This window comes from Grammomys surdaster, unplaced genomic scaffold, assembly GCF_004785775.1.
Source record: "Grammomys surdaster isolate TR1022 unplaced genomic scaffold, NIH_TR_1.0 187, whole genome shotgun sequence".
In the NCBI taxonomy this organism is placed as follows: Eukaryota; Metazoa; Chordata; class Mammalia; order Rodentia; family Muridae; genus Grammomys; species Grammomys surdaster.
The window spans coordinates 5,841,554-5,863,734 of NW_021604632.1; the positions used below are offsets into that span (position 1 = coordinate 5,841,554).

The window sequence follows — 22,181 nt, forward strand, 5'->3', positions numbered from 1 at the left end:
ACAGCCCTCGATCTGTCTGTTTTCATATCATACAAGTAATCTACACAAGTGGTTTTCATGATGAATCTCAGGATTCCTCTTGACACTGTGAGGCCCACAAGAAGCTTCTGTTTACATGCCCTCTATTCACTGATATAACTGAATTAGAAATTAAAAGTAAGAATTTCCAAAGATTTATTTATCTTAAAACAATTATACCCAAAGTATAGTAACATACATTACTTAAAATGTTTTTAAAAATAAAGTTTAGTTTAAAAAGTGACACTTGTTGCTTTTCATTTTTGTGAATTTATCTTTTTTGGGTTTTGTTTTTTTTGAGAAAGGGTCTCATGTAAGCTAGGCTGGCCTAGAACTCATTATGCAGCTGGAGAAGACTTTAAACTCCTGATTCTCCTGCCTTTACCTCCAAGTGTTAGGATTACAGATGTATGTCACCATGTCCAGTCATTTTTTTTTTAATTTCTTAACAGATGGTTTAACAGAAACAGCTGACATTTCATGCTTCCTTCTCTAGTCAGTCTGCTGAGGCAGTCTGCCATGCAGGTTCTGGAAAGCATCACTACATCCTTACTAGGGACTGCAAATGAAAAGTTAAATTAGAGTGGTTCAACCTCACACACCTCTTTAAAGACTCTTAAAAGCAACTCTGCTGGTATGTGCCTCAAAAATCCCAGCACTGTGGTCAGGCAGGAGGATTAAGAGGTTGAGGTCAGTCTGAGCTATGAGATCCTGACTCAAAAAAACAAGCAAACAAATAAATTGGGGTTGGGAAAACTCCCAGAGAGCTCCTGGGGTCCTCTGAATATTTCTGATCTAAATTTAAAGACAGAAAAAAAATAACCCAACAAAAATGTGTAATATAAATTATACTCATCCATAACTAATTTCAAACAAGCTACACATACAAACATACATGTAGACTGTGTTTCCTACTCTGCTCCAGGCACCAAGTGCCTCCACTGTCTTTACAGAAGACACTTTCAAAACACCTAGGGATGAAAGGCACAACAACCCCTCCCACCCTCAAATTTTTTTACCACAAGGCCTAGACTAAAAGCTAAGGCTCCTGATGAGTCTGCATTTTAAATCAGATTTAAGATACTTTGAAATTATAAAAATTGTAGAGTTTAGGAGTTCAGCAGTCTCAACAGCAGACAGATCCTCAGGTAATTCTTTTTATCAAAAAGCAAACAGTAATAGATGTCGTGGCTGGAGACTCAGTTCTATCATTGATCCTCTGCCTGCACTGCTTCTTTAACCTTCCTGTAGTGAACTCCTTACCAGTGTAATAAGAAGGAAAAGTCAATCCATGGGGCTGCTACTAAGACTACCTGCTTTCTTACAAGAACTATACAGCATGCGGAGTGCTTAGCAAACTCTCTTGCATGTAACGTGTCCCCGAACATACTGACAATTGTAATTCAAAAACAATTTAGGACTGAGATCAGTGAGACCAAACCTGAGCACCTGACTGTGATTCCTGGGACTCACTGGGTAGAAAGAGAGAATCAGCTCCTACAAGTTGTCCTCTGACCTCTATATCCCCACATGAGCATACATGTGCCCCAACACACATGTACACACACACATATGTAAAAAAAGTTAAGAGTGATAATACATTTTAATTAGAATAAAAAGCATCTCTTCAACATGAAACAACTAATAAACAAGGACTAAGTTTATGCACCTTCAAAAGGTCTTAAAGAACATTTAGGAATTACATTGATTTCAAAAATATGAAAACCAGTGTGGTGGTTTGAATGAAAATGGCCCCCACAGGCTCTTAGGGAGTGGCACTATTAGGAGGTGTGGCCTTGTTTGAGTAGGTATGGTCTAGTTGGAAGAAGTGTGTCGCTGGGAGTAAGCTTTGGGGTTTCAGAAGCTCAAGCCGGGCCCAATGGCTCACTCGCACTTCCTGTTACCTGCCAATCCAGATCTCTCCAGCACCACATCTTCCTGCATGCCCCTATGCTCCCCACCCACCATGATGACAATGGACTAACCTCTAAACTGTAAACCAGCCTGAATTAAAAGTTTTCCTTATAAAAAATAGTTGCTATGGTAATGGTATCTCTTTACAGCAATAGAAACCCTGACTAGGACAGTCAGATATAGTGGTGCACACCTTTAGTCCTAGCTCTTGGGAGGCAGAGACGAGCAGATCTCTTGTGAGTTCAAGGCTAGCCTGGTCTACATAGAAAGTTCCAAAACAGCCAAGGCTACAAAGTAAGACCTTGGTTCAAAAAATAAAACCAATACAACAACAAATAAAGAAGAAATATAACATACTTCTCTGTAAAGACACAAGTTATAAAGAAGGTAAGTCTTTTATATTTGAATAACTATAGAATGCTGACACAACAGGATTTAAGTTTTATATATATATGTGTCAAATGAAAACAGTAATCACTACAAAAGCTGCATACAAACACCTTCATCAAAATAAGAACCAAAGAGAATATTGCACACTGCTGTACAAAGCACACCAAAAATAAACCAACACCTGGGCTTCCCTTCCTCCTGCTCAGCTTAGTTTTTTGTTGTGCTTGCTGTTATAACCCATGCTGGCATAGAACTTCTGACAGTTGTGCCTTAGCCTCTAAAATGTGAAATTCTAAATATGTCCTACTATGTCCAGCTTAATATATCTTCTGGTTTCCAGTTACTGTTGTTATTGCTACTGCTGCTACTACTACTAAAAAGGGGGCCAGAGGAGAACATACAGCACATAAAGACGCAGACATAGTAAACCTTGTATCATTACTTATTTAGGCAGCACAGTGTTCTGAGACAAGGCCTAGCTATACAGCACTGGCTGCCCTGGTACTCACTATATAGTCCAGATTCACCTCCATCTTGCAGTGGTCCTGCTGTCTATATCACCCAGCTTAGATTTTAAGTATAGGCCACTGTGATGGTTTGTATATGCTCTGCCCAGGGAGTGGCAATATTAGACGATGTGGTCCTGTTGGAGTGGATGTGGCACTGTGGGAATCTTCAGATGAAGATGTAGACCTCTCAGCTCTGCCTGCACCATGCCTGCCTAGATGCTGCCATGCTTCCACCTTGATGATATTGAACTGAACCTCTGAACCTGTAAGCCAGCCCCAAATATATGTTGTCCTTTGTAAGACTTGCCTTGGTCATGGAGTCTATTCACAGCAGTAAAACCATAACTAATACAGAAATTGGTACCAGGAGTAGGGTATTGATGTGATAGGCCTGACCACACTTTTGTCTGGAAGAATGTGGATTTGGAAAGGAATGGAGTCCTGTGTTGAAGGATATTACATTAAATTAAGGGAGTGGTGACCTTGGGGCAAGATCCCACCCAGCTAAGTTTAGGTCTCGGCTTGGTAGTACAAACCTTTAATCCCAGGAGGCAAAGACAAGTAGATCTCTGAGTTCAAGGCTAGCCTAGAACAGAGCAAGTTCTAGGTGAAGAAAAACTTAAATCCAGGCTTAGTAGACCACACCTTTAATCCCAGTGCTTAGGAGACAGGCATGAAGATCTCTGAGTTCAAAGTCAGTCTACAGAGCAAGTTCCAGGACAGCCAAGCTTAGGCAGTGAACAGGTTAGAAAACAGAAAGCTTGTGACAACGTAATAGATCAAGGGGACCATGTTCCAGCCCCACCAAGTGGCAGCTTTGGCCATGTGCCTCCTCTGGCTTTAGAGTCCAGAAGAGAAAGGACTACTGACTGGACAATTGATGATGGCTGGCTGAAGCTAAGAAATTAACGGCAATTAAGAAGAAACCAGCATCAGTGAGTTGAAATCTTCTAGGAAGTGTTTTTTGAGAGCACAAAGAATCTGTGTTCCAGAGATAGCCAAGGTTGTACCTCATGCTGCAACTGTACTTGGTAATGTGTGATACTGGTTTTGAAGGCATGAAGGGGTCATGAAGAGCAGTTAACATTTGGTACTGTGTGAGGCCATGGAAGGCCATTGGTGAAGGTGCAGCCTCAGTTGCAGTTGACAGCCTAGGACTGAAGGAGTCATGTGCAAAGGATTTGAGGCTTGGCAATGTGAAAAGAGCCTATGAGAGGCTATTGGTGAAGCCTAGTTGCAGCTGAAGACCCCAGTGTATTGAAGATGCCAGTACCATGGGATGATCACCAAGAACGGCAGCAGCAGTGGAGTGGATCAATCTGAGCTTAAGAGTGCTACAGAAAGCAGGGCTGGAGAAGTGACAGCAGACCTTTGGAGGAGCCCAGAAAATCATACGTGGATCCAGACATTGAAGTTGCCTTGGAGACCCCAAGATGTTGGAGATGACAGAGCTGTGGGCTATCTGCTGAGGAAAGCTGCTAACAGAGAGTGGAACCAGCCCAGAAGAAAGAAATCTGTTGCAGTCAACAGAGATGAAAAAGGAGTTGGAGTTCTGAAGACTGCTTTGACATCAGACAAGGAGATACAGAGTTTGGAGTTTGCCCAGCTGGTTTCCTGTCTTGCTTAGAGGATTACAGTTAAGTGATTGGATGAATCTCAGAAGACTTTGAACTTTGGACTTTTAACATTGTTGAGACTGCTATAGACCTTGGGGACTTTGGAAGTTAGACTAAATGTATTTTGCATTACGCTATATTTAGGTATGGCCCCCCTAGACTCATATGTCTAAACAAACCTATGGGGGCTAGGGAGTAGAATGTGATGGTTTGTATATGCTTGGCCCAGAGAGTAGCACTGTTGGGAGGTGTGGCCTTTTTGGAGTAGGTGTGGCCTTGTGAGTATAGGCTTCAATACTCTTGTAGTAGCTGCCTGGAAGCCAGTATTCTACTAGCAGCCTTCAGATGAAAATGTAGAACTCTCAGCTCTCCTGCACCATGTCTGCCTGGATGCTGTCATGTTCCTGCCTTGATGATACTGAACTGAATCTCTGAACCTGTAAGTGAGCCCCAATTAAATGTTGTCCTTTATAAGAACTGCCTTTGTCATGGTATCTGCTCACAGCAGTAAAACCATAACTAAGATACTAGTGAACATGGACTTTTATACTAAGCACTAACAAAGGTTCTGTACAAGGTCAGGAAAGCTTTCTGGTTGGTAAACACATAGCTGGGGATTCTCCCAGACCTTGCCCTGCTTCTCCTTAGGTATGGTTCTTACTTGCATCCTTTACATCCAAACTCTAACTCTGCCTACAGTACTTTTCTCCCTTCTGCTGAGTCTTCCAGGAACTACTGAACTTGAGCAGCTCATGGGAACTTTCAATTTGTATCTAATTATCCAGACATGCAGATGGCCTGGGTACCCCAGAGGAGCTGCACCATTCTGAAATAAGGACATTCCTCTTTTTTGTTTGTTTGTTTGTATCTTTCATTTATTCTTTTACAGTTTCATACATGTATAGAATGTATCTTAATCCTGTATACCTCCCCACCCTTTTGTTTTTTCTTTTAATTTTTATTACATTTATTTAGTTTGTGCCTGTGCATGGGGTATAAGGTACAGGCACACACACAGTACACATAAGAAAGTCATATGACAACTTGCAGGAATCCATTTTCTCCTTCCACCATGTGGGTCCTGGGAATCAGAAGGCAATATCCACTGAGCCATCTCCCCAGCTCTTTCTTCTTCTTTTATTATAATATAATTTTTATTCTCTCCACAGGGGAAAAAACCATAGACACTCTGAGCAAAAATATATACTGATATTTTACTATCTGTGATTTTTTTACACCTAAGTTTTTTTTTTTTTAATTGTAAAACTGGGCCAAGTTTTTTAATGTCAGTAAAATTTAAGGGATTTTCACAGATTGCGACTCCAAGAAATTGCCCTTAATTTCTGAAGTCATCATTGACCCTGGCACATTAAGAACACTGCAGTGAACGAGATGGTGTCAGAACAAACACTATAAGAGAAAAATCACTGCCAACTAAACTATCACCTCCCACTGACTGTAAAACACATACTGGTTTTATAAGTACCAAAATACAAAAGAAAGTTTGAAAATAAGTTATCTATGTTGATTTTTACAACATATAACACAGTGAACATTCATGTATACTGTGTAACACATTCATGTGTAGCATGTATGTGGCTATATGTTCAAATGAATGATGTATACAGTGGCCAGAGGACAACCTTGGGTATTGTTTCTCCAGTACCACCTACGTTTGTATTTAGACAGAGTCTCTAATCAGCCAAGACTCACCAAGCAGCCTGGCACAGCTGGCCGGCGATCCTCGAGCTCCACATCTCCAGCACTCAAAACCCAAGGGGCACAACCACACCCGGCTCTGTTACCTGGGTTCTTGGGATCTAACTCAGGTCCACACGCTTGGACTTTACTTGGTTACTATTTACAGTGCAGGAATCACTGAGCTCTCTCTCCAGCCTAACACAGTTTTTTAGTCTTAAAAGAGTACTAAAGCCAGGTGTGGTGGCACACGCCTGTAATCACAGCACATGGGAGGTAAAAGCAGGAGTTAAAGACAGGTGACGCTCCTGGGCAAGGTCATTCTTGGCTACACAGCAAGTTCAAGGCCCGCCTGGGCTACATGAGGCACAAGCTGAAAAAACAGAGTGCTGAAATGTAAAGAAAACCCAAATCCTCTTTTCTTCTTTCAGTAACAGTCTGGTATAAATCCAGAAACAAGAAATTTCACTCTACTTCAAAATAGGGTAAAGAGGGATGAGAATTTAGCTCAGTAAAGAACTTAATCTACAAGTCAGGCTGTGGTGGCACATGCCTTTAATGCCAGCACTTGGGAGGCAGGGGCAGGCGGATTTCTGAGTTTGAGGACAGCCTGGTCTACAGAGTGAGTTCCAGGACAGCCAGGGCTATACAGAGAAAGCCTGTCTCAAAAATCCAAAAAGCAAACAAACAAACAAGGATTTGTAGAATAAGTTCTTGTTTGTTTGTTTGATCCTCAGCACTGCACTGAGGGGGGTGAAAAGGAAATGTATGGTATGGAAATGTGTATGTCTATAGGTGTGTATCTATCTATACAAAACAGTTTTGATGACTTGTAAAAAGTCACACAGCAGTGACAGAAAGGTTAGAACTCAGGAGCCCAAATCCCTCCAGTGTTATCTTCTGCTGTAAGAGCCTATCAGCTCTCAGAGCTTAACAGATAGCTATTAAACACTTGACATCTTAGTCATTTTGGTCACTAAGAACAAGAGCAGATATATGACAGTGAGTCAAAGGGCAATCTGTTTTTATTATGTATGATCTTATTACAACTTTTCAGCCTGAAGGCAATGATTACAATAAACTTCACTGATGAGTCATTTGCTACTTAAACAGCTCAACAGAAAAAGACAAGGCCAAACAGTACAAGGTAAAGAACAGACTGAGATGGAAATACTTTTTCCCAATGCAACTCTCCTGTCAATCAACTACAGGAACATGATCCAACCAATTCTCTAGGCCTCTTCCACATTTATAAAACAAAAGGAAATAAGTTACCTCAGTGACTCCCAGTGGGAAGGTCCTGGCTCTGGAGGCAGGAAAATTTGCTGTGCCACACATTTGAGATACTAAGCTTTTCTTTCTCTTGCCCCCTAAACGCTGGATAACATCCTAAGCAATTGGCACAACCAAGAACACACAATGGATATGAGGGTGCTGTTGGGCTGTTATACACTTGTTTACTTCACTAGTAGATGCTCTCTCAAAGAAAGGTTCCTTCAAGTGCTACAATTAAGTTTGTGACCCTTCCAGTGTAACTGAGTCACAAGCTGTCTTAGTCACTGTTCTTTTACTGTGAAGAGATACCATGACCAAGGCAACTCTTATAAAGAAAGCATTTAGTTGGGAGCTCCCTTACAGTTTCAGAGGCTTAGTCATTATCATCATGGTCGGGGACAAGGTGGCATGCAGCCAGGTGCTAGAGCAGCAGCTAAGAGCCTCAGTCTGATCCTCAGGCAGAGAGACTCTGGGCTTGGTAAGTGTTTTTGAGACTTCAAAGCCCACTCCCGGGGTCACACTTCCAACAAGGCCACACCTCCTAATCCTTTCAATCCTTTCAAATAGGGTCACTCTCTGGTGACTAAGCATTCAAATACATGAGCCAGTGGAGGCCATTCTTATTCAAACTACCATACAAACACCTAATAGGAAAATAAAATAGTAAAAGAAATAAATGAACAAATAAATAGAACTTAAAAGAAAAGAAAAAAGGAATAATTTAGAGAAAATAGATTTCCAGGACCTAGCCAGGATTACATGCAGTGGTTTAGCTAACACAATACTATTTTTAAGAGTTGAGTGATTTGAAACAACCCATATAGGGAATATTTACTAAGCACCAGGCTGGGAAACTAGCTCAATGGCTGAGCACATGCTTACCACACATATGCCCCTGAGTGAGGTGGAATGTATGAATACTTATTAGGTGGTACCAGACAACATTCTAAGTGCTTTACTTCACTGATACTTAAAGTGCTATGTATCACATAGGAGCTTAGTAGGGCTACTGTCTCAAAAGTCAGATATGGGGATGAATACCTGTAATCTCAGCACTCAGAAGGCAAGGTTGAAGCAGGAAAACTGCTATGAGTTCAAAGCCACAATGAGCTACAAAGAAAGTACCTGGCCAACCAGGGCTACATAGCAAAACCCTATCTGACAAAAACCAAGCAATGAGACAAATCAGAAGTATGATCTCGGGCTATTGCAATCTTCTGAATCAGAATATGCATTTTATTTATTTATTTATTTATAATTTTCAAGACAGGTTTCTCTGTGTAGCTTTGGCTGACCTGGAACTCAATCTGTAGACCAGGCTAGTTTCCAACTCATAGAAATCCACCTGCCTCTGCCTCCCAAGTGCTGGGATTAAAGGTATGCATTACCACCACACAGCCAGAATCTATACCTTAACAAGGTTCCTAGGTGGACAGTTTAATAAGTGTTACTTACAAGTAGTAACTCATTACTTTTCATATCGTACACAATGGATTTAATAAACAATATAATATAATAAATTATATAACATAATAATAAACAATAAAAATATTCTCCATTCCACAAATCCATAAGGCACAGAACATTATAGACTTGCATGGTAAATCGTCAGGGACAGGATTTGAACCACACTTTTTCATTCTATAATCCAATCTAAGTATATTAAGTCTCAATTATTTTTTTTCAGTTTTGGAGATAAGGTCTCAGGCAGTCTAGGCTGGCCTCCAACGTCATATGTAGCTGAGGGAAGACCAGGAGCTCTTATCTTCCTGCCTCCACTTCCCAAGTACTGGACAGGTGTATATCAACACATCTAGCTTTGCTCTCAAAACAAAAAGTTTTATATTCAGTGTGCATGTATATGCATACACACACCACGGCATGGATGTCCACTATGTGAATCCCAGGGATCCAACTTGTCTGGCTTGGCAAAAGGTGCTGAATCATCTCCCTGGCCCCCAACACTCAATTTTTAAACCACTTACAATGTATCTATAAGATAGAATAATCTGTTACTATTAAAACTGGTATCTAAAGTCAAATTTTTAATAACATAAAATTAAGATGCTCTTATACTAAGAGAATTACAAGGATATAAAATGAATATATGATATGGGCTCAAATATATAATTATTAAAAGGTGTATGTGTAATTGTAAAATATCTAGTGAAAAAAGTTACCAATATAGGTTGTTAGGAAAAGATATGGTACTAGAATGCCAGAGCTCAAGCTTAGCTCCACCACCTGCTAGCTGATACTCTGAGGTCAGAGTATTCCCTCTTAACTAGCACTTACTATGCCTATACAGTGGAAACCATTTACTTCACAAGACCCTTTGGATTTAATAAGGAAATCTATATAAAGCATATATGGTGAATATGCTTTTTCATTTTCCAAAATTTCTTCAATAAACACACAGAACACTTCAGTAATCAGCAAGAAAGGCTCTCAAAAACAACTCTGCTTCAGCAATTATCAACTACCTCACAAAGGGCTATTCTGAAGAAAGGACCTACCCCTCTGATCAGATAATACTAAACTCAAGCCATTGACAACTAAGAAAGAGATCTCCGAGATCTGGGAACAGACACGATTAGGCAGTAAAACTGAGTAAGAAGAGTTGCTGCACCAGTTCCTCTCCTCTGCGGCCTTTACTCAGGAGTCCTTGAATGTGAATCAGGTCCATCAATTGCCCAGCAATATCTGCCTGACCTTGGACCAGTCATTGGACCTTCTCATAGCATTAGTCTTCCTCATAGAAAAGGAAAGAGACAACCTTAAAGTTCTTGTAAAGATGTGATGAGAAAAATGGGTAATATACTAAGGGACTGACTAGTGCCAATAAGCTCACGGGATTAGTTGAGACCAGGCAGCCTCTTTCTTCTCCTTAGATGTGTAAGGTCTTGAGCTCTACCTCCAGTAATGAAAGCACACCTGTTATATCCATCCAAAGTTCAACACTGTTTTCAATATTTTCTAATAAATTATATCTCTAAAGAGCTACTTCACTATTAATTATCAAAGCTACGGGGCTAACAAGAGATAAACTTTCCACTTTAATTAAATTTTACATTCTCATGTTAATAAACTATATCACATTTGAATTCTTAACTAATTGCACAACTAGTGGGAACACAGTATGGAGGGTGTGTCTTCATATTCCTGGCATCTTCTAATGTAAACACTGGTAAATGAATAAGACATCTGCTTAAACAAGTGAGCACCATCAATCACTACCAGCTATAATCTAGGTCAAGGCTTTCCGCCTGATAAAATTAGATCAGATTCAAGTTAAGATTTAGAAGAGCCTAAGGATCACCCCCTCTGATCCTCTCGTTATACAAAAGGATTTAGGAACTGTAGTTAACTTGGGAACAAAGAAAACATTCAAATGCTAATCTACTTTTTCAGGATTTCATCCAGATCCTAAAAGGAATCACAGTGAACCTCAGTTCACACTTTTAAAGAGGCATCAGCTTTGGGCTCAGCTAAAGGTGTTACTATTATTACCACACTTCTAAGGTGTAAGAAGCTACTTTACATACACACTTCAATAACGCTAAATCCACAGCTTGGACTTCTGTTTCTGTTTACTACTGAAAAGGATAGAAACATATACTGAAGCATTTCAGAACTATTTTTTTTTAACGTTGAACTAGAGTTCAGATGCACAGTATAAAAAATACTGTAAAATTGTGGTGGTGTGAGTGAAATTGATCCCCATAGGCCCACAGGGAGTGGCACTACTAGGAGGTGTGGTCTTGTTGGAAGAAGAATATCACTGCCCCCAAAAGCCAGGCCCAGAGGCTCATTCATTCTTCCTGCTGCATGTCCATCCAGATGTAGAAATCTCAGCTACCTCTCTAGCTCCATGTCTGCCTGTGTGCTGCCATGCTTCCTTCCAAGACAAAAATGGACTGAACCTCTGAATTAGAGGACAGCCCCAATTAATATGTTGTCCTTTATAAGAGTTGCTGTGATCATGGTATATCTTCACAGCAACAGAAACCATAATTAAGACAGAATTTGGTATCAGGAGAACTAGGATATTGCTGTGATAGGCTGGACCAGTCTTTTGTTTGGAGAAATGCAGACTTTGGAATTTTCAATTTAAAAAGATGGTGAACACTTTAAGTGAGGCTTTATGGGCCATACTAGCAGATCCATGCAAGCAGTGGTGCAGGGGGTGATTTGAACTATAGGGGCCCAACTCAAGATGTTTCAGAGAAGAATTCTAGTGTGTGGCCTATAGACTGTTCTCATAATATTTTGGCAAAGAATGTGGCTGCTTTTTCCTTTGTCTGAAAAGTCTGCTTCGGGCTAAACTGAAGAGTTTTGGATTAATTGCATTGACAGAGAAAAATCTCAAAACAACCTAGTATTGACTCTGAGGTGTGGTTATTAGTGTTCACTCTTAGGCAGAAAAGGAGCAAGCTGACCAAGAAAAAAATACAAACTGTACAGTTTGAGGGGAGAGGGGACTTCAGAAAGTGGAATGGAGGTAAGTTCTGTGTTCGAGGTGATAAACAGACTAAAGAAAAGCCTGACGCCAAATGGAATAAAGGTAGAGCTGATGTCAGGACAAGATCCTACCCAGCGAAGCTCCCAACTCCTGAGATGGAACTAAAGGAAAGTAAAAGGGAATTAAAGAAAAGTTTAGGGCCAGGCACTGTGTTGCACACATATAATCCCAGCACTCAGAAGGCAGAGGCTGGCAGATCTCTAAATTCAAGGCCAGTCTGGGCTATAGATTGAGTTCCAGGACAGCCAAGCTTAAGCAGTGAAGGACAAGAGAAAGCTGGTGAAGATGTCATTGAACAATGGGGCCATGTTCCAGCCCCAGCAAGCAGCAGAACATGGCAGCTTTGGCCACGTGGTTCTCGATTTAGAGTCAAGGACAGAAGAAAGAGGTTATGGAATCTTCCTCCACAACTAAGGAAAGCAGCTGAGGCCAGGCATATGTCAGGGTGTGCCTGCATGAAGGCCTAGAGGTCACAGTGTGAAGCAATGAAGGTCAAGCCTGGATTGCCTATAGACCACAAAATGTTGGAGACACCAGAGCCATGGGACACCTGCCCAGGAGGGCTGCTAACAGGGGGTGGAACCAGCCCAAGAGAAAGAAGTATATTACAGCCAACAAAACTGAAAGGAGTTAACGATCTAAAGGGCACTTTGACATCAGACATGGAGATGTGGTTTGGAGTTTGCCCAGCTGGTTTTTGTCTGGCTTCGGTCCAGCATTTCCTCATTATGTTCCCTTTCCCCGCTTCTGGAACGGTAATTCATGAATATCCTGTGCCATTATATGAAAGTATGTGTTCTGTTTTTTCATTTTGATTTTATACAGGATCACAGTTAAGAGACTGCATGAGTCTCAGAAGAGACTTTGAACTTTGGACTTTTAAATAGTGCTGATACTGTGATAGACCATGATATGGCTACAAGCCTATGTGAGAAAGGGAGTAGAATGTGGTCTGAAGAAAAATAGCCCCCACAGATCCACAGGCAGTGGCACTACTAGGAGGTGTAGTCTTATTGGAAGAAGAGGGAGGTGGGTTCTGAGTTCTCAGAATCTCAAGCCAGACCCAATGGCTAATTAGTTCTTCCTGCTGCCTACCCATCCAGATGTAGAAATCTCAGCTACCTCTCTAGCACTATGTCTGCCTGGATGCTGCCATGCTTCCTGCCATGACAATAATGGACTGAACATCTGAAACTGTAAGCCAGTCCCAATTAATGTTTTCCTTTATAAGAGTTGCTGTGTGGTGGTGTATCTTCACAGCAATAGAAACCCTAACTAAGACAAAGACTATTTGCCTTTATATTTATATAAAAAATTTAAGACACAAATTACATTTAAGCCTGTGCAAATATGCTCAACTTCAATCATTAAGGGAAATAAATATTAAAACCCCTACTTAAGCCTGGTATGGTGGTACACACCTGTGATCCTGAGCATTTGGGAGGGAAGGGCAGAAGGATCACGAAGTCAAGGCTAACCTCGGCTACATGAAACCCTGTCTCAAAAAGAAACAGAAAACCTCCTATTCAACTTCCAGTAGGGTTAGAAAACAACTGTCTTTGGAAAGCTGACTTCACGAGTCTCTCATTTGAAAACTGCCAACAAAGTCTAGAAGCATAGCTCAGTGTACAGTGCTTGTCTAATATGGTTGAGGCCTTGGGCTTAAATCCAGAAATGCAAGAAAATAAATGAACAAACAAACAAATAATGGTTATCTTTATAAGCAAGTTCAGCTCATGCAAGAGTATGTATCTACACTTACATACAAAACTTAATATTAATGTTTTGGAGAAAGTAAAGAAGAAATGAGTATATTGTATATTTTATTTCCAGGATTTTTTAATTAAAAAATAAAGATTTCTTTTCATATATGGATGTTTTGCCTATGTGTATGTCTGTGCACCATGTCCATGCCTGATGCTCACGGAGACCAGAGAAGGATGCTAAGTCCCCTGAGACTGGAGTTATAGATATTTGAGAACCACTATGTAGGTGCTAGGAACTGAACCTAGAGCCTCTGGAAAGGCAGATAAATGTTCTTAGCTGCTGAATCATCTCTCTAGGCCCGTATTTTTATATTTTAGATGGGAATATAATCTCTTTGAAGAAGTTAAAAATATCTATCAAAAATTATAAATGGTCATATTCCTTTGACCAAGGATAACTGCAGTTCTAGGGGTTTACCCTACAGAGAAAGCCCTCTGTGTGAGATAGCAGACACAGAGGAATTCAGCTGTGGCACTGGTTGCTGTGCTAACAACTGGTAGCAGGCTAATATCCATAATGAGAGATTAGGGAAATTAGCTAAAATTATGGTGACTCATAAAGTGGAATAGTCATGTAGATATTAAGTAAATGATATTTATATAAACATGGATATGGAAATATCTCTCAGAGATAGTAAGTCACAATGTGTTGTGTACAGCATCATTGCTTTTAAGATGTGGATGTGGAGGTATGAGAATGTGTATGCTTAAGAAACAAAGTAGCAACTGTCTTCATGAGAAGCCATAGCTAGCTCCAGAATAATGGACAGGGAAGGACTTACCGCGCACTCTGCAAAGCACTTACTTCTCACTCTGTACCCTTTTGTATACTTCAACTATGTTCTACTTAAAATTCCCCAAAAGATAACTTTTTAAATCTTTAAATTTGTATATAGGACCTACGATGCATTCTAAACTATCAAATTTTCCTTCATTATAGTTTTTAGACTGAGAATCATAAAGTAAGAGACTGGGAAGATGCTCAGTCAGTAAAGGCCGATGCATGCCTGTAACACTAGCAATAGAGGCAGAGTCTGGAAGACCCAGGGCTCACTGATCAGTCAGTCTAACAGTTGGTGAGCTCCCAGTTCAGAAGCTACCTCATAAAACAGGGCTGGAGAGATAGCTTAGCAGTTAGGAGCAATTGTTGCTGGTCCAGAGGACTTGAGTTAGGTTTCCACCGTGCAAGTCAGACAGCTCACATGCACGTACCTACACGCGCGCGCGTGCACACACACACACACACACACCTAAACATAGTTCAAAATAAACCTTTAAGAAGCAATAGAGGAAGACACTTGACATCAACCTCTGACCTACAGGAACATACATAAATATGTGGACACACTACATACAAAACAGTAATTTTAAAAAACATTAATTATTCCAAGGATAAATCTTTTTCAAGGCCATTGACTCTAAAATCACCATCACTTACAGAATGTGATTCTAACTCTCAGGCCTACTTCCAATCAGATAGACAAATTACTAATATCACAGGAGAATCAGTGTTACGACTCAGACCTCAGCTCAGTATAGTAGTGCATGCCTATAATCCTAGAACTTAAAAGACTGAAGCAGAATTGTGAGTTTAAGACCACGTTAATGCATGAGGGCCACCCAAGACTCAAAACAAAATAAAACTTCAATAAGAAGAAAACCTCCAGAGCTCACCTGACCAGATCTCCATGAAGCTGTAGATAGAGACTTTCTCTTCCCTCTCCAGCACATATTTCTGACGCTGGTGTCTCTACTGTGCAAAGGACAAGATGTAAATCAGAAGAGGAGGAGGAGGTGGTGGTTGTAGTGGCAGTGGTCGTGTCTGCTCCATAAAGGTAAACACAGCCTCTCTTCACATCTTCTCTTAGCCAGTCTCTTTCTCGAGAACCAAACCTACTTCTTCTAGTCAAACAATTTCTGCTCCCATTGTGTTTCATATTTCTCTAAAAAATACCAAGAGAAAGAAATTATTAACAAGAACATTTGTCTGAATGACATGTGTTCGGTCCTTATAATCAAAGCTGGCCAAGCATCCCCTTGGAGGTGGCGAATCTTGATTGTCAACTTGACATCTAGAATCGACTAGGCTCACATTGCAGGGCACCAGTGAAGAAGATCGATCTCTCTCTCTCTCTCTCTCTCTCTCTCTCTCTCTCTCTCTCTCTGTCTCTGTCTCTGTCTCTGTCTCTGTAGCCCTGGCTGTCCTGGAACTCACTCTGTAGACCTGGCTGGCCTTGAACTCAGAAATCCGCCTGCTTCTGCCTCCCAAGTGCTGGGATCAAGGCATGTGCCACCACCGCCTGGCAGGGATCTTCTTAAACAGATTTTGAAGCAGGAACATTCACCCTACACCTGGGCCACACCTATTGGCAGCTCACATAAAAGGACACAAAGAAGGAAGCTTTGCTAGTGCCTGACTGCCCTCACTTTGCTGGCAAGTTCGTCTATCCTGTTACTGTAACTGGTACTAAATCCATCTTCGTCAAGATTCCAGCTCAGACTGGGAACCAGCAGCTCTTCAAGAATCTTCCCAGACTCTAGCACTAGATTCAGACTGCTAAGACAGCTAGTCTCATGGGCTCAACAACTACCAGATTCTCAGCCTTTTGTTGTGAGACAGCTATTGTTGAACTATCTGCACTGTATCCTGAAGTCCTTTAATATCAGTTGTATCAGCTCTGCTCCTTTAGAGAACCCTACAACGCCATCCTCTAGGCCTCCAGCTGCCCTCTCATTTGATCCCGTTTTGTCTGCAGGAACGTGCTAACAAAATATGGATACACTACCTGCCTTGGGCAAATTTTCAACATTCTGACTTATTAGTTCAGATCTGTTATAGGCTGAATCTGAACTATCCCAGGACAAACTTTCAAAAGCTTGTTCCTGGCTAGCCATAAGGACACACACCATTATTCCCAGAATTCAAAGGGAAATGCAGGCAGATCTGAGTTCAAGGACTGCCTGGTCTGCAAATTTCCAGACAAACCAGCACTACACATTGAGACCCTGTCTTAAACAGACAACACACACACACACACACACACACACACACACACACACACACAGAGAGAGAGAGAGAGAGAGAGAGAGAGCGCTTACTCCTCAGCTGATGTGCTGATGTGTTATTCAGAGAAGTTGGGGAACCTTTAGTAGGTAGGGACTAGGCTGGCAGAGGCAGCTCACTGGGGTGAGTCTTTAAAGATTATAGGCCAGCCCTTCCTTCTAAGGTGCTTTCTACTTCCTGAATCAACATCCAGTGAGCACAAACTGCCCTCCCCATCCAATGCCTTCAGACCCTCTAAAACCATGAGCCAAAATAAACCTCTCCCCACTTAAGCTGCTTCCCTCAGCTACCCAGTCCTAGCAATGTAAACATAAATTGTGCATCATTATCTATACAACAACAGTCAATCATATATGTATATACGCCAGCAAATGTACACATTATAACAAAGGAAAGAGGACAAGAAAACATAAGGAGTAAATGCTGCTAATGGATATAAGTTTATATACATAAAGCTAAATGCTTTTCTAGTTCTAATTCTGTCATAGATTTTTTGGGGGGCCGGTCTTTGTGGCAAATAAGTGCATGAAATGAATAAACATAATACTGAAAATGTCAAATTTAATGTGAAGTTTCAAGTTTCTGTTTTGTATGCCAATTCTAACTATACATAACTTCATTAAGTTATACAGTCTTTTGGTCTGCTTAATGTTGGTGTCTGACGTTTTTGTTTATTTCCAAAGAGTTTTTAATAGTAAAAGCTAAAAATAATAATTACTAATTCACATCTCAAATAGAATCTGAGACATAAAAACTAAGCCTTTCACACAAAGAAGACACTTACTAACAACCCCCCTCTTTAATCTGGCAATGCAGACTGTTTCTCAGACCTCACAGTGCAAACAAACAGAGAACACTAAGCACAATCTTATAACTCAGTATCTGTCCTATTTCTGGCATGCTTCACAATAATGACTGCTGGCATTTTATAGCCTCAGTATATGTTATAGCCTCAGTGTGTGTTATAGCCTCAGTATGTGTTACAGCCTCAGTATGCAAAATTCACATACATACTATGAAGTCAAGCTACCTTAAAGCAAAACAACTGTTAAGAGCCAACATAAAAAAAATGTCCAGCCTGACAAGGTGAGGCACTCCTATAATCTAGCAGTCAGGCCAAAGAAAGAGTAAGGAGAATATCTAGAGTATAAGGACAACCTTAGCCTAAGTGTGTGAGTTCCAAGCTGACCTGGGCTACAAACTGAGACTGTTTCAAAACAAACAAAACAACAACAACAAACCATTTCTAAAAGTCACCATTTGCCTGTTGTTTTCACAATGGGTCACTTCTTTTCAACAAAAAACAAATGTTCACTGAGTTCCCACTGCTCTTTGCCACATTTCAGTCCTGTCTAACCATCTGTGGCCCTTAGCACATTAACCATTCCACTACTCTGTGGCCTGTCTAAAACATCTCCAACTTATACACATGCTTGCTCTCCAAAGCCCTATTCAAACGCAGGGCTCACTCTGGAACCTTCCATACTTCCCACCATACCTACCATCAAGAACCCTTCTCTCAACAGAACATCTTCACCTTGAATAGACTCTACTACACACGCTTGGCCATGAATGTAATCCTTTCTTTGACCTCTCACTCCCTTTACCAGAGACTCTGGAGAGTGGTTTTAATGTCAAATGTCATAGACACAGATGCAAAGCCCAGGTGACACCATGGGAGTTGACACCCAATCTGTACTTTAGCTTCACTAATTAGCTATGACAAGAAACTGAATAAACTTAAAAAGAAAGTCTCAATTTTTGTAAAACACCAAATAATTTTTATCTACAAAATCAAAATAAATAAAATGTTTTCACTAATATGCCTCATTAGAAAATAGAAATACATATAAAGAAAATATCAGTTTGACAGAGAGTAGATACTTAAGAACAACTGTAAACCAAGACAGGCATAGAGACATGTGCATGTAATCCCAGACGCTGGAGTCCAGATTTGGAGGCAAAAGGATCAAGTTCAAGGCCATTGTGGGCTACATCAGAATTAGTAAACAGTATAGGCAAGGGTAAAAGTAAGCAGGCAGTCCCACATGTGGTGAATTTAAAACAAGAAGATGGATGCTCTCATTCTGTAAACTTAGGATACACAGATAAATTGACTTTTGAAACACAGTCCTATGGATTGAACACAGCCTCGACACAGCAGAGACGCACTCTACAACTGAATGACACTCTCAGCCAAACTGATCTTTCTGCAGCTCTTCAAGTTCTCAGAACTATTCAAGATCATACAAACAAAGCCCTGACACAGTGGGAATGAGGCTTCTTTTCCCACCAAATGCACTTTTCCTCGAAGCTCAATCTCAGCTTAACCTCTGAATCAATAAAGGGCTTTCAAGTGCACATCTCAAACACACAAGAGCCATCGTGCTTGTACCACTAAGAAACTATAACCACTGAAAAGCTAACGAGCAGCTCATTTTGAAGAATCCTTATTTTCTAATCTCTAATAAAGACTAACAGGTCCCTCTGGCCAGTACTCTATGTGGTACAATGACACTTATACAAAGAGGCTCTGCATCCTACACTAGAGTAGAAAGGAACAGTGAGCAGACACAATGTGCACACCACCAAGACTGACACACACATCTGTGCACTCAGAATTCAAGAAGCTGAGGCAGAAAGACTGCTGCAAGTTTGAGGCCAGTCACACCTACAAAGTAAGATCCTGCTGCAAAACGAACAACAAAAATGTAATAAACTAGCAGGTCAAATAATGACTCACTGACCTTTGTGCACTTAGAAAGTCCAGAAAGACCCAGAAGTATTATAAATTGTATTCCAAGAATTGTATGTGTGAGATGGGTGCTTATGTATCCCATGTTGGCCTCAAAACCACTCTGTAGGTGAGGCCAACCTTGACTCTTTATCCAGCTGACTCCCTCTCCCAGGCGCAGGGATTACAGTGTGTACCACGACACCCAGCGTCTACTTGTTAACTGTGCACATGTAGGTGAGGCCAACCTTGACTCTATCCAGCTGACTCCCTCTCCCAGGCACAGGGACTAGTGTGTACCACCACATCCAGTGTCTACTTGTTAACTGTGCACATGTATTCATTCCTCTAAGACTATACATTTTGTAAAGAACTTTACGTTATCAAAACCCACGTGTTTGTTGGTCATCTCAAGATCTGTCTATCTATAACTACACTCTAGACTCTTTGAAGTCAAACTGCTGAAGAGTTAAGAGAACCCTCATAGATCACCTGCACTTCACCAACAGCCAGTTACAGGCCTTGAAAACAAGCAAAGCAAAGCAAAGCCGTACATATAGCAACAATAACAAAGATAGACTTTTGGGCTATTATTAGCCACCGCTAAATTACCTAGTGCTTCCTTCTTCTCAGGAATGTCTTGCTCCACTGCCTAACTCATGAGGAACTGCTGGAAAGAACTTCTTAGCGGTCAGTGCTGCAGTGACCCTGTCCTCTGGGCAGCCTTCGACTTCTCAGAGTCAGCTAGCTTCAGGCTGCTCGTTTGAGGACAGTCTGCTTTCTCCTTTACTTTTATAAAAGCCGTTATCACAAACTTACCCAAAAAAGAATACAATTACAACCACACACCACACCAAACACGCATACAAAGACTTACCATTTAAAGGTCAGGGTTGGAAAGAGAGCTCAGGAGTTAAAAGCCCTCGTTGCTCTTGCAGAGGACCCAGGTTCGATTCTCAGCTCCCACACAGTAGCTCATAACCATCCATAAAACAGGAGACCTAAAGTCTTCTTCTGACCTTCACAGGCACCAGCATGCATGTACTGCACACATACATACATGCAAGCAAAACACTCATCCCATAAGGTAATATAAATCTAAAAAACTTTTTTTAAATATTAAAATCTGTCTACAAAGCTAAACATTTTAATGTAGACCATGAACTGAGCAGCCACCATTTGGGTTTAACACTTTTAATTCTAAGAATAAAGACAATATATGAGGACTGTGATCAGCTCAAAGGTAGTAAATCATAAACACCCATTCTAAGTCTCATGCGCTGGCCTGGCCAGTCCATCAGAATGTAGACTACTTTAAGGTAGATGTTTCTGCCTTCAAGATTTAAAGTAATAATGGCTTTAAACAACATCACATTATGAAGTGTTTCTAAGGGACCAGAAAGAGTATGACAATAGGGAGAGGAAGAGCATTTTAACTCATTAAAAATGTTTTGAAATTGGTTGTTTAGAACATATACAGCATTCAGGAAGCAAAGGCAGGAGGATTGCTGCAAGTTCTAGATCAATATGGAATATACAGTAAGTTCCAGACTAGTCAAGGCTACATAGAAGGGAAATATCTAACAAAAAAACAAAACAGAAAAGTCAGGGCTGAGCAGATAGCTCAGTCAGTAATATGCTGGGCATGGAAGTATGGAGATCTGAGTTCAATTCACTCCACATGAGTAAAATCAGAATGTGGTAGCAAAAACAGGTATCCCCCGCATTGGGAGACGGAGACCCAAAGGCTTACTAGGGAGCCAGTCTAGTAGAGGCTGTTCAGTAAGAAAGCCTGTCTCAAACAATAAGGTGAAGAACAATAGAGAAAGAAGTCTGGCATCCAACCCTGGCCTCCATATACATGCACATAAACACAATTTCTAAAACACGTATTTTGATAAAAATACAAAACTATTCTTAAAGAAAAAACAAATAATATTCACAAACTAGATTGGCTGTAACTTCCTATCATCCCCTGATTGATTAAGCTCACCCGTAATCTCAAGATAACAGAAGACATCTGAAAGCCTTGTGAGCTTGATTCAGTAACTTGAGAAAGCTTTAGAACTTTGACAGACACTCTATGCTGCTCAGGCTGGCCTTAGACCCTGCAGCTTAAGTATGATCTCATGTCAGCCTCTGAATAGCTGAGGCCACAGATATGAGGCCAGAGCCTTGCCTTAGGAGTATATTTAGAATCAAAATGTTCCTGTGTTCTATGTTCCTTCATGTAGTCTGAATAAATTAGGACTCAGTTATGTCAGGCTTTATTGAAGACCTTTTTACGAAAACTTGAGAATAATGTTCATGATTTGGGTATAAAGTATAAAGGAATAAAAAGTCTTTGTTTTGTTTTGGTTTTGGAGACAGGGTTTCTCTCTGTAGCCCTGGCTGTCCTGGAACTTTGTAGACCAGGCTGGCCTTGCCCTCAGAGATCTGCCTGCCTCTGCTTCCCAAGTGCTATGATTAAAGGCATGCACCACCTTTTTATAAGTATTTTGATGCTTGAGCTGAGGAGTAAAACCAGAGCCCTGTACACTGGAAGCCAACCTACCACTGACCTGCATTCCTAACTCAGAGCCATACCCCTAGGCTAGAGAAGTCTTTACAAACATCTCCAGAGAAAAACCTGTGAGCAAGCACAGACATTTTTCAAGGTTCAGAAAGTCTTCTGC

General features: G+C 40.8%; 1 protein-coding gene across 1 annotated transcript in view; it reads right to left on the bottom strand.

The window, feature by feature from the left end:
• Nucleotides 1–22,181, bottom strand: part of Phlpp2 (PH domain and leucine rich repeat protein phosphatase 2) — a 67,627-nt gene that overhangs the window by 43,451 nt on the left and 1,995 nt on the right. The window contains exon 2 of the mRNA XM_028768611.1: nt 15,383–15,651. Coding sequence (XP_028624444.1) covers nt 15,383–15,651 — 269 coding nt within the window. The remainder of the gene's footprint in view (nt 1–15,382; nt 15,652–22,181) is intronic.